At 46.5% G+C, this 13520-nt stretch overlaps 1 protein-coding gene and 1 non-coding gene across 2 annotated transcripts; both read right to left on the bottom strand.

Moving 5' to 3' along the window:
- Positions 1-1273: 1273 nt before the first annotated feature.
- On the bottom strand, positions 1274-6518 carry RPL39 (ribosomal protein L39). Its single transcript, XM_019019406.3, has 3 exons — positions 6368-6518; positions 4690-4793; positions 1274-1502 (listed from the first exon to the last, which is right to left on the bottom strand). The coding sequence occupies exons 1-3, from the start codon at positions 6368-6370 to the stop codon at positions 1454-1456; spliced, it is 156 nt and encodes a 51-aa protein (XP_018874951.1). The 5' UTR covers positions 6371-6518; the 3' UTR covers positions 1274-1453.
- LOC115932529 (small nucleolar RNA SNORA69) lies at positions 2123-2254 on the bottom strand. The gene has a single exon (XR_004068798.1). It is a non-coding gene; the product is annotated as a small nucleolar RNA SNORA69 (small nucleolar RNA).
- Positions 6519-13520: the final 7002 nt, after the last annotated feature.

Below are 13520 nucleotides of genomic sequence, written 5' to 3' on the forward strand. Positions count from 1 at the left end.
GTTACCACTTAACATGCCACATAATTTGTCTATCAACCAATGAATCCCAAGTACCTACAACAGTGTCTGACACAAAGGTGGCCAATAATTTATTAATGCATCTCTAAATATGAAGTTGCTACTGGTTCTTTGAGATGTTAAACATAATTCCCTGATGATTCGTCAGCCAGGGAAACTGCAAGGGGTACCGAAGAAGCTGCACTAACCCGGTAAAAGCTCAAATCCACAAGATTTCCACCGTGTACATTCACTCAGCTGTAGCTCTTCAGTAAGTCAGGCAATGGCATTACCTGTTACAATGTCAACAATTAACCTAGATTTTTTTTAAACAAGTGAACTCGCTTGAATCCAGGAACAGGGGTTGGCAATCTTTTTCCATAAAGGGCAAAGTAGTAAATATTTTAGGCTTCGCAGGCCACATTATCTCTGTGCACAAGGGTGCATTTATATACATAATACGTAAGTTATGCATATGGCTGTGAAACAAGAACATTTTATATGGACAGAAATTTGTATTTCAATTTTCAGATGGCATAAAATACTCTTTCAACTATTTAAAAATGTAGGAACCATATAGTTCACAGACTGTACAAAAACAGGCAGCAGATGGCTGGACGCGGTGGCTCAGGCCTGTAATCCCAGCACTTTGGGAGGCAGAGGTGGTGGATCACCTGAGGTCAGGAGGTCCAGACCAGCCTGGCCAACATGGTGAAACCCCGTCTCTACTAAAAATAAAATTCTGGGATTGCTGTTTCCCTGCACTAGACGTGAATGGGGGAGTTGATTGATTGTAAAACTCATGTGAGGCCGGGCGTGGTGGCTCATGCCTGTAATCCCAACACTCTGGGGAGGCCGAGGTGGGTGGATCTCAAGGTCAGGAGTTCAAGACCAGCCTGACCAACATGGTGAAACCCCGTCTCTACTAAAAATACAAAAATTAGCTGGATGTGGTGGGGGGCGCCTGTAATCCCAGCTACTCAGGAGGCTGAGGCAAGAGAATTGCTTGAACCCGGGAGGTGGAGGTTGCAGTGAGCCAAGATCGCACCACTGCACTCCAGCCTGGGCAACAGAGCCAGACTCTGTCTCAAAATAAATAAATACATAAAAAAAAAAAAAAATTTACAGAATCAGTCCTTTACACTAAACACACTTCAAGCACATGGTAGCCAGAGAACATTTCTATCATTGCAGAAAGTTCTACTGGATAGTGTTGTTATTAGGTTTGGCAGGGAAGGGAGAATTCAGTAATTCACAAACCACAATACAACAGCAATTAAAACGAAAGGCCTCACATATTTATTACTGAATCCAGCCAACCAACGTGTTCATAACAGATTCAGAGAGGAAAACACGTCGAAATCTCCAGATAGTGGTGACATTTTCAGCTTGATATGGTAACATGATCGTGACCTTCAGACAGCATAAATATGTGTGCCATCTCATGTGCAATTCCTTATAGACCCAGCTTGGTTCTTCTCCAATGTCTCCTTTTGGAGTTGTACCTACACAGAAAAAAATGTCAAGTTACAAAGGCAGTCTGACAGCAATGTAGCTGTTCCCATTCACATAACCTTTTAGGTACCACAAAATATAAAGGGTACTGCTTTTCTCTCCTTTAACAAGTTTGGAGTTCTTTCTGGAGAGTAAAAAAAATAATTCCCTATGTATTTAAAAACTAGCCAAGTCAAGTTTTATCCTCTCAAAATAATTTCAAGGCTAGGCTCTTAACTGGGATCAGAGTAGTGGTGAAGCCCACTCTCTCCAAGTGTACTTGTACCCAGTTTTGATTCAATGGACCTGGAGGTACACAGACATACTCTGAACCCCCTCATAATGGGTCACAAACATATAAAAGCTCCCGCATGATATTTTTTTTGAGACAGAGTCGCCCGCCCCCGCAACACCACCCAGCTAATTTTTGTATTTTTGTATTTTTAGTAGAGGCGGGGTTTCACCATGTTGGCCAGGCTGGTCTCGAACTGGCTGGACTTCGAGATCCACCCGCCTCGTCCTCCCAAAGAGTTGAGATTACAGGCATGAGCCACTGCACCTGGCCTCGCATGATCTTTACAATCGATAAACTCCTCCATTCACGTCTAGTGCAGGGAAACAGCAATCCCAGAATTGTCCATGTCAATCTGTCATGATTTTACCCTCATAAAGGCAAAATCAAAAATGATTAACACGGCTTTTCTTTCAGCAGGATAATGGCAGTACTTCCACAAAATGAAGCACTGTAATTGCAACCTGCTTTCAAAAACATTTTTAACGCTGGAAGATAGCTAAGACAATGAAAATCATTCCATTGGGTCAATTAATTATCTGGGTCAAGGGTATATAATCTTACGTACAAAATACCTTCCCAATTCTAGGAGACCACAGAGTTTAATAGCAGGTTATTTACTGAACTAGGCGTTGAGTTTTACATACATTTTTCTTTTTTTGAGACAGGGTCACACTGTTGCCCAGGCTGCAATGCAGTGGCCGGATCATAGCTCACTGCAGCCTGTGAACTCCTAGGCTCAAGTGATCCTCCCACTTCAGCCTCCTAAATAGTTAGGACTACAAGCACGTGCCACCAAGTCCAGCTAATTTATATTTTTGGTAGAGATGGATGGGGGTGGTCTCCCTATGTTGCCCAGGCTGGTCTCAAATTCCTGGCCTCAAGCAATCCTCCTGCGTTGGCCTTTCCCAAAGTGCTGGGATTATAAGTATGAAGCACTGTGCCTGGTTTATATATACTTCTTTCACTCTTCACTCTTCACAAGCAGGTCCCACCATCAGGCAGGACACAGAGAAACCCACGTTCAAGTAGATGTATCAAATAATAAAGGACAGTGTCTAGTATCCAGTAAACAAATGGTAAGCAATTAACTAGCCCATAACATTACAATGGGTGGCAATTTTCACATCTAACTAGCTAAATGAACCAAGGAAATAGGCCCTCAACTTTAGCCCTAAGAAGCCACCCTTTTAAGTCTTCTTAGCAAACCAATCCCACTAGCTTTGCCATACAAGTCGAATCAAGTTCTGGCTGGGCACAGTGGCTCATGCCTGTAATCCCAGCATGTTGGGAGGCAGAGGCGGGTGAATCACGAGGTCAGGAGTTCAAGACCAGCCTGGCCCAGATGCTGAAACCCCATCTCTACTAAAAATACAAAAATTAGCCGGGTGTGGTGGCAGGCACCTGTAATCCCAGCTACTTGGGAGGCTGAGGCAAGAGAATCGCTTGAACTTGGGAGGCAGAGGTTGCGGTGAGCCAAGATCACACCACTGCACTCCAGCCTGGGCAATGAGAGCAAAACTCCATCTCAAAAAAAAAAAAAAGAGAAAGTGCTTTGACTAGCCTGGGCAACATGGCGAAACCCCATCTCTACAACAGGTACACAAATTAGCCAGGCATGGTGGTGAACGCCTGTAGTCTCAGCTACTCAGGAGGAGGCTGAGGTGGGAGGGTTGCACCACTGCACTCAGCCTGGGTGAGAGAGCGACTGCTGAACCTTGGGCAACTCTCGCTGATTCTTGATGCTCCCTTCAAAACCTGTCTCAAGGCCCATCAGGTCCAAAGAGCGATGGGCTGAAAAAGCCATGCAGGAGACTGAGTTTCAGGCCTAGCTTTCCCTGGAGTTAGTCTAGATGACCTTGGAGGTCCTTCATAGCAATTCTAGTAATGTTTTTCCTTTGAGATCAACTACTTCTGCAGTAGAGGACAGTTTTCCAATCTTTTCTAGTCTCTTTTTAGAAAAGAGAAACATCTAAAAGACTGGGCTAGGTGTGATGGCTCACGCCTGTAATCTCTGCACTTTGGTAGGGTGAGACAGGAGGATTGCTTGAGCTCAGGAGTTCAAGACCAGCTTGGGCAACACAGAGAGACCCCATCTCTACAAAAAATTTAAAAATTAGCCAGGTGTGGTGGCGTGTGCCTGTAGTCCCAGCTACTCAGAGAGATGAGGTGGGAGGGTCACTTGAGTCTGGTAGGTAGGGAGAGGCTGCAGGGAGATAGTGTCAACGCAGCATGTAAAACAGAACAAGATCCTGTCTCAAAAAACAAAAACAAAGGCTGGGCACAATGGCTTATGCCTGTAATCCCAGCACTTTGGGAAGCCGAGAGGGGCAGATCACTTGAGCTCAGGAGTTTGAGACCAGCCTGGCCAATATAGTGAAATACCATCTCTACTAAAAATATAAAACTTAGCTGGGCGTGGTGACGCACACCTGTAGTCCCAGCTACTCTGAAGGCGGAGGCAAAAGAATCACTTGAACCTGGGAGGCAGAGGTTGCAGTGAGCCGAGATTGTGCCACTGCACTCCAGCCTGGACAACAGAGCGAGACTCCGTCTCAAAAAAAAAAAAAAAAAATACAAAAACAAAAAGCCTAAAAATACTGACTGGGTCTTCCCCACCAGGATGTGTATAAGACAGCCTTCCACCTTATGACCTAGCTCAGACTGAAGATGACCAGGAAATTAACAAGTATTGGAGAAGTATCTGCCCATAAGCCCAGATGTGGGCTGGATGCAGTGCAGAAACAAAGGAAGTACGTTTTTAAAAAGGAATTTGAGAATGCTGTCAGAGGGTGGACTGGATTGCATGCAATTTTAATCATGTATTTATACTCAAAAAGTAACCCTGTCCAGACACAGTGGCTCTTACATTTAGCAAAATACAAGCAGTATGATGGAGGTCTTACCTGATTTTATTTCCAGTTTTCATCCGAATCCACTGGGGAATGGGACGATTTTGCTTTTGTTTCTTGGCCAGGAATCGCTTAATCCTGAAAGTCTTGTGAGAAGACTGGGAAGAAAATGCAATCAATTTAGACAATGATATTAGAGCCTGCCCGAATGATTCAAAGTCAAGAACTCCTTCAAACCAACATTTGAGTGCTTAACACATACCCCAGCCCCAAAATCTTCTCAATGCTAAGCCATCAAGCCAAGCAAGTCTCTGACCCTCACAACTTCTCTGGGGGCAGATACCACAGTTTCCATCGTTCAAATAAAATAAGTGGAATCAGGTTAAGAAACATGCACAAAATCAGAGCATCAATGTGCAGAACCAGGATTCAAACCCAGGTCCTTTCTGCTCCACAGCCAGAGACTACCTTTCAATTTACCCTGCGGTCCCCTAAGGACTCAGACGACCACACTGGGAATGGCTAGGGAATCTGGCTTCCTGGGAAGAACACAGCTTTGAGTCAAACAGAACCACCTACCTACCATTTGCAAGTCAACGAATCTCAGTGCTCTACTTTGTAAAATAGGGGTACGTACTTTTCAAGTGTCATTGGGAGGGTAATTAAGACTTAGGGAAAGTCCCTGACATTCAGAAGATCTAACCTACTCACCATTTCGGTATTAATCCTAACTCTATCTCTACTGCTAAATTTCACTGGCTAAAAAAATAAACTTTTAAATTTAAAAATAAATGCAATGTCACTTTTCCAAGGATGACTGTCTCAATTTCTAGTTGCATCTTTTGGCTTTCATCTAAGGCCAACCCCAATACTCCCCCAAATCTACAGAATAATCTTGCAATATTGGCACGGATGCAGGTTTAATGCCTGGCCAACCTGGACGAACATACCCTTGCATAATAATGGGAGCCAATACAAAGAAGGCAAAGATTACACCCCGTCCCCCATCCACAGTAGCAGTTGTAAATTTTGTCAAGTAATAAACTATTACTTGACAAGTAATAAAATACCAGTACTTATCGCCTCCATATCTAGAAATCAACATTTTACATTTCCCAGTAAAGAGTGACTGGTTCCATTTACTAAGTGCCATTTACTAAGAAGGCCAGAATGACACACAGGTTCACAAAACACCCCTTGTTCTAGGCGCTTCCACGGGGTGACGCTCAAGTCTCTGAATAAACGTCCTCTAAACAAAAGTCCTGGGATCTAAAAATGTGGTTCGCTTCTCCACGCCAAGCTAAACCCTTTTCGAAAACCAGTAGCCCACAATACCCTCCTGATTACCCTCCACGTTGCGCATGCCACGGGCAGCCCACAGTCAGGCCACGATTTCGGGGGTGGCTGCCACCTCCCACCCCCCGCCTCCAGAACGAGTTCGCTACAAGCGAAGGGAAACCGGAATCCCTGCCCGACTCGGCAGCGGCCGGGCAAAGAAAGAGCCCCCTTGAATCCGCGGCCGCAGCGCAGCCCGTCCCTCTCCAGGTTGCTCGCTGGCTCACTAGCTTCCCTCCAGGCCACGAAAGACAACAGTGGCCGAACTGGATCTTTTCTTGAAAAAGCCTTTAAAAGGCTCCCGCCCTTCGAAGCTCCGCGCGGCCCAGGCATTTCGTGGCAGCGGCCTCGGGTTTTGGGAAGCCACCCCGGGGCCGATGGGGGCCGATGGACTTACCATGGCGAGCAGCGGAGTCAAGAACACACCACGATGGCGGAGAAAGGAAGAGGCAGGAAGCTGGCGGAAGAACGAGCTTAGAAGGCGCTGCCGATGGGCGGAGCTTAGGAGGTGACGCTATGCACCGACCGCCTCTTCTAGTGCCTTTTCTGCCTAGCGGTGCGCTCCCATGGCGCCGTGGGAAAGCGCGCTGGTTCCTGCCAAATGCAGTTAGCTTTGCTTCGCTTCCCTAAGTGCGTTCCCCCAGGGGCCCGGCAGTGTGCTAGGGGCACCCTGCTTCGTAAGTGAGGCAGACAGCCCGTGATAAATGCCAAAGTAGAAGCCCCTCCGAAAACCTAAGGAGCCCATTGGGCGGGACTAACCCTAAGGGAGGGCAGGGGAAGCGACCGTCACCTCCGGGCGCCGGGGACTCGGAACGCCGGGTCGGAGCTCGGCAGGCGGAGAGTAAGTGCCATTTTCCCAGAGGGTTACGAGTCATTTCGGCCTGGCTGGGAGGTGTGGGAAGGGACAGTCGTGTCGGAAGAAGCAGAAGTTGGAGGGGGTTGGACCACGTGGACGCTTATGTAAGCCTAGGGGTTTTCGACTAGGCGGAAGGTTGCCAATCAAAGTTTTCAACTCAGAAAGTTAGGGACAGAACTTCTTCCTTGGCTGCTAGAAGTCCAGCCTGACATTGTAGCCCGCCTTTGGCAAGATGTACAATAATTAATAACATGCGTTTGGGATGCTAGTGTTCCCCATTTTCATCCTTTTCCCCATTTAAAAGCAAAAACCTTTCCTTTTTGATGAGTAAATAAAATAAACATAAAAATAAGCTGGGCGTGGTGGCTCACGCTTGTAATCCCAGCACTTTGGGAGGCCTAGGCGGGCGGATTACTTGAAGCCAGGAGTTCGAGACCAGCCTGGCCAACATGGTGAAACCCCGTCCCTACTAAGAATACAAAAAAACTAACCAGGCGTGGTAGCGGGCGCCTGTAATCTTGGCTACTGGGGGCGGGGGCTGAGACAAGAGAATCTCTTGAACCCAGAAGGCGGAGGTTGCAGTGAGCCGAGATTGCGCCACTGCACTCCAGCCTGGGCAACAAGAGCAAAACTCCACCTCAAAAAAGAAGAAGTAAATAAATAAACGCAAAAACCTCCATGTATATTTGCAGTCACCTCAAGCATTTTTACACCAACGGATTACAGCAAGGGTTTTTAACCTGGAGTCCACAAGAGTCCATGTATAGAATTCAGAGGATCCCATGAACTTGAATGGGAAAATACAACTTTATTTTCACCAAATTTAATGAAATGTAATGCTTTCTTTATTTACGAATGTAGGCAACAGACCACAGTGGCATTAGCAGTACTCGTGACTTGGTCACTAATAGAAATCATAGATGGCTTCATATTACATTACAGTTGATGCAGATGTCTCCATATATTATTTACACACTCCCTTTAAATTACATTAGTTATAAGTTCACAAATAGAACTATGTTAAGAAGCCCATGTATTACTATAGCACATATTTCTTTTTTTTTTTTTTCAAGACTGAGTCTCCCTTTATTGCCAGGCTAGAGTGCAATGGCACAATCTTGGCTCACTGCAACCTCCGCCTCCCGGGTTCAAGTGATTCTCATGCCTCAGCCTCCCAAGTAGCTGGGACTACAGGCACGCACTACCACACCCAGCTAATTTTTGTATTTTTAGTAGAGACGGAGTTTCGCCATGTTGGCTAAGCCGGTCTCGAACTCCTGACCTCAAGTGATCCGCCCGCCTCGGCCTCCCAAAGTGCTGGGATTACTGGAGTTCGCTACCGTGCCCGGCCTAAAGTCACATTCTGAGGTTCTGGGGATTACGGCTTCAACACATGAATTTTGGGGGAACATAATTTAGCTCATGACACCACCAGTCACCTTCTAAGGCCGAATTCAAATGCTGTCTCTTCCCCTTAGCTGGAAATCATCACCCCTTCAACACTGTTGTAATAGTTTATTTGTACCTTTCTTATGGCTCCTAGCACTATCTGTTCTGTTGCAATGCAAAAGGATGAAAGTAACAGTGGCTGCTGCTTATGGGGCTTGATAGTTACTATGTAGCTGCATGTATTAATTCAAGCCTCACTGTGAGCTTACCATGTTTTACCAGTGACCTTTTGAATCTTCACCAGAACACTACAAGGTAAGTATGGTTAATTATCCTCATTTTACAGAAGAGGGAACAGCAACAGGGACAGATTAAGTTGTATACCCAAGGTCACACAGCTACTATGTTGCACAGCTGGTACTCAGACTCAGGTAGTCCAGGCTTCAGAGTCTGTGCTGTCACCACTACCCTCTACTGCCTTTTCAACACAGATTTTGGGAACCTACTCTGTCTGGTTCGGGTCTTCGTGTTGGGGGTACAGGAGCAAACAAATCTGACCAAAAATCCCTGCCCTCTTGGAGTCTTGTGGCGATGGTATGGTTCTGGATTTTTTTGTGGTGGGAATTACACAAAGCTACACGTGTGATAGAATTTGCCAAGTGTGGTGACTCACGTCTGTAATCCCAGCACTTTGGGAGGCTGAGGCGGGCGGATCACCTGAGCTCAGGAGTTCGAGATCAGCCTGACCAACATGGTGAAACCCCGTCCCTACTAAAAATACAAAAATTAGCCAAGTGTGGTGGCGTGCGCCTGTAATCCCAGCTACTCAGGAGGCTGAGGCAGGAGAATGGCTTGAACCCGGGAGGTGGAGGCTGCAGTGAGCCGAGATCGCGCCACTGCACTCCAGCCTGGGTGACAGAGCGAGACTCTGTCTCAAAACAAACAAAAAAAATTAGCCGGGCATGGTGGTGCGTGCCTGTAGTCCAAGCTACTCAGGAGGCTGAGACAGAATTGCTTGAACCCAGGAGGTGGAGGTTGCAGTGAGCCGAGATCACGACACTGCACCCCAGCCTGGGTGACAGAGTGAGACTTTGTCTCAAAAAACAAAAACAAAAAAACAAAAAAAAACAATTCTATACAACTCCCCCCTGCCCACCCCTGCCCCAAGGGGTATATGTATAGCTGGTGAAATCTGAATAAGCTCTGTGGACTGTGCCAACGTGAATTTCCTGGTTGTGATATTGTACTATAGTTACGCAAGATGCTAACACTGGGGAAAACTAGATAAAGGGTACACAGGGCCTCTCAGTCCCTTTCTTTGCAACTTCTTGTGAATCTATTGTTATTTCAAAATACAAGTCTAAAAAAAACTCTGCCTTCATTGAGTTTAATTATAGTGGCGAGTTAGACAACAAATATGTAAATTACATGGCACATCAGAAGGAGGTGTCATCAAGAAAAGCAAAGCAGGGGCCAGGTGCAGTGGCTAACACCTGTAATCCCAGCATTTTGGAAGGCTGGGGAAGGAGGAATAGTTGAGGCCAGGAGTTTTAGATCAGCCTGAACAACATAGTGAGACTCTCTACAAAAAATACAAAATTTAGCCACTGGATGTGGTGGCACGTGCCCGTAGCTCCAGCTACTTGGAAGGTGAGAAGGGAGGATCGCTTGAGCCCAGGAGTTCGAGGCTGCAGTGAGCCATGATTGTACCACTGCACTCCAGCCTGAGCAACAGAGTGAGACCCTGTCTCAAAACAAACAAACAAAAAATTGAGGGCTGGGCGCGGTGGCTCACGCCTATAATCGCAGCACTTTGGGAGGCCGAGGCTGGTGGATCACGAGGTCAGGAGTTCGAGACCAGCCTGACCAACATGGTGAAATCTCGTCTCTACTAAAAATACAAAAAATTAGCTGGGTGTGGTGGTGGCGCCTGTAATCCCAGCTACTCGGGAGGCTGAGGCAGGAGAATCGCTTGAACCCGGGAGGCGGAGGTTGCAGTGAGTGGATATCATGCCACTGTACTTCAGCCTGGTGACAGAGGGAGACTCCGTCTCAAAAAAAAAAAAAAAAAAATTGAGAAGGGGTGGCATGAAAGGTAGAAGGAAAACCAGCAAGAAGTGCTCTTTCTAAAAGCAGTAAGAATTAAAAGGATAATTGACATAAGCACTTAAAAGCTTATTTGCTGCTGCTTCTGGTCACCAGAAAGAAAATGCTTGCTCTTAAATAAATGAGCAATAAAAATCCAAAAAATCCAAGTTAAAAAATGTATATTTGGAAAAATGGCTGGGCGTGGTGGCTCCCACCTGTAATCCCAGCACTTTGGGAGGCCGAGGCGGGTGGATTAACTTAGATCAAGAGTTCGAGACCAGCCTGGCCAACATGGCAGAACCCTGTCTCTACTAAAAATACAAAAATTAGCCGGGAATGGTGGCACACACCTGTAATCACAGCTATTCAGGAGGCTGAGGCAGGAGAATTGCTTGAACCTAGGAGGTGGAGGTTGCAGTGAGCCGAGATCGCACCACTGCACTTCAGCCTGGGCAACAGAGTGAGACCCTGTCTCAAAAAAAAAAAAAAGTTGGAAAAAAATAATGCAGCAATAAAAAATAATACAAATATAGACAGGTGTGGCAGCATGCACCTGTAGTCCTAGCTACTTGGGAGACTGCGGCAGGCAGATTGCTTGATCCCAGGAGTTCAAGTCCAGCCTGGGCAATGTAGTGAGACCCTATCTCTAAAAATAAATACAAATGAAAAACAATACAGTGTAATAATTATTTACATAGCATTTACACTACATTAGGTATTATAAGTAAACAAGAGATGATTTAAAGTATACAGGAGGATGTGTGTAGGTTATATGCAAATATTACATAATTTTATATAAAGGACTTGGACATCAGTGGATTTTGGTAGTAAAGAGATCCTGGAACCAATCCTTCATGGATGCTGAGAGATGATTATATTTGCAAAGGTGTAGATGCTAAGAACAGGTATCCAGGGCCTCCCAGAGCCAGCCTAGGAGTCTGAGCTTTATCCTGGGGACCAACAGTTTGCAGACTTCTTTTTTTTCTTTCTTTTATTTTTATTTTTTCGAGATGGAGTCTCGCTCTGTCGCCTAGGCTGGAGTGCAATGGTATTATCTCCACTCACTGCAACCTCCACCTCCCGGGTTCAAGCGATTCTCCTGCCTCAGCCTCCCAAGTGGCTGGGATTACAGGCACATGCTACCATCCCCAGCTAATTTTTGTATTTTTAGTAGAGATGGGTTTCACCATGTTGGCCGGTCTGGTCTCAAACTCCTGACCTCAAGTGATCCACCCGCCTCAGCCTCCCAAAGTGCTGGGATTACAGGCGTGAGCCACCACGCCCGATGTAATTTGCAGACTTCTTTAACAGAATGGCTCTTTGTTTTAAAAGCCATTTTATATAGAAACTCACCATTGACTCTTCTCTGTTACACCCTTAATCCAATCTCAGCAAATCCTGTCAGCTGTCTCAAAAATGTTTCTCGAATTCAGTGCTCATTTCCCCCACCGTCGTTCATCTCTCACTTGGATTATTGCAAAATCCTTCAAACTCTTCCCCCTTCTTCTGGCCCTGCCCCTCTACAGTTTCTTCTCACCACAGCAGTCAATGACCCTGCTAAAACCTAAGCCTGATCATGTCACTGTATTTAGTGGCTCCTTTTTATTTTTTATTTTTTTGAGACTAAGTCTTGCTCTGTCACCCAGGCTGGAGCGCAGTGGCATGATCTCAGGTCACTGCAACCTCCACCTCCTGAGTTCAAGTGATTCCTGTGCCTCAGCCTCTCAAATGGCTGGGACTACAGGCGCATGCCACCACACCAGGCTAATTTTTGTGTTTTTAATAGAGATGGGGGTGTATGTTGGCCATGTTGGTCTTGAACTCCTGAGCTCAAGGGATCTGCCCCCTTCTGCCTCCCAAAGTGCTGGGATTGCAGGCATGAGCCACTGTGCCTGGCCTATTTAGTGGTTCTTAATGGCTCATTTCACTCCAGTAAATATCTAAGTGCCCCAGCCTGGGCGACATAGGGAGACCCTGTCACTACGAAAAGTTAAAAAATTAGCCGGATGTCGGGGCACACACCTGTGGTCTCAGCTATTCAGGAGGCTGAGGTGGGAGGATTGCTTGAGCCCGGAAGGTCAAGGCTGCAGTAAGGTGAGATCACACCACTGTACTCCAGCCTGAGTAACAGAGCAAGACTCTATCTCCAAAAAAATATAAAAAGAAAAAAATTAAAGATCCAAGTTCTCACAACAGGCATACGCTTCCACATCAGCCCCTTCCACCTCACCTCTGTGACCTCATCTCCCACTGCTCTCACCATCAGTTCACTGGGCTTTGGCCATACTGGGCAGTTCTCAGCTCAGGGCCTTTGCACTTGCTCTTCTCTCTACCTGGAAGCTCTTCCCCTAGATGTCCCCACGCCTTCATGGCTTCCTTCATCAGTCTCCTTAGGTCTTTTTTCCAATGTCACCTCAGTGAGGCTTTCCCTAACCACTCTATCTATCTAAAATTGCAGCTCAGCCGGGCGCGATGGCTCACGCCTGTAATCCCAGCACCTTGGGAGGCTGAGGCGGGCAGATCATGAGGTCAGGAGTTCAAGACCAGCCTGGCCAACATGGTGAAACCCCATCTCTACTAAAAATACAAAAAATTAGCTGGGCATGGTGGTGCGTGCCTGTAATCCCAGCTACTCAGGAGGCTTAGACAGGAGAATTGCTTGAACCGGGACTCAGGAGGTGGAGGTTACAGTGAGCTGAGATCGTGCCACTCCACTCCAGCCTGGGAGACAGAGGGACACTCTGTCTCAAAAATAAAATAAAGTAAAATAAAATAAAATAAAGTAAAATTGCAACCCCCAGGTCGGGCGCAGTGGCTCACACCTATAATCCCAGCATTTTGGGAGGCCAAGGCCCAGCATTCTGGGCTTGAGCCCAGAAGTTTGAGACCATCCTGGGCAACATGGTGAGACCTCCACCTCTACAAGAAAAATGCAAAGATTAGCTGGGTGTGGTGGCACATGCCTGTAGTCCCAGCTACTCAGGAAGCTGAGGTGGGAGGCTCACCTGAGCCTGGGGAGTTCGAGGCTACAGTCAGCAGTGATTGAGCCATTGCACTCCAGCCTGGGTGACAGAGTGAGACTCTCTCTGAAAAAAATTTGCAACCCCTGGCCCCCACTCAGCACTCCCTACCCCTACTACTGCTTTATTTTTCTCCATATTACTTACCTGAGATAACATATATTTTATTTATTGTTTGACTCCCTGCCTAGAATGTA

Source organism: Gorilla gorilla, chromosome X, assembly GCF_029281585.2.
Source record: "Gorilla gorilla gorilla isolate KB3781 chromosome X, NHGRI_mGorGor1-v2.1_pri, whole genome shotgun sequence".
NCBI lineage: Eukaryota > Metazoa > Chordata > Mammalia > Primates > Hominidae > Gorilla > Gorilla gorilla.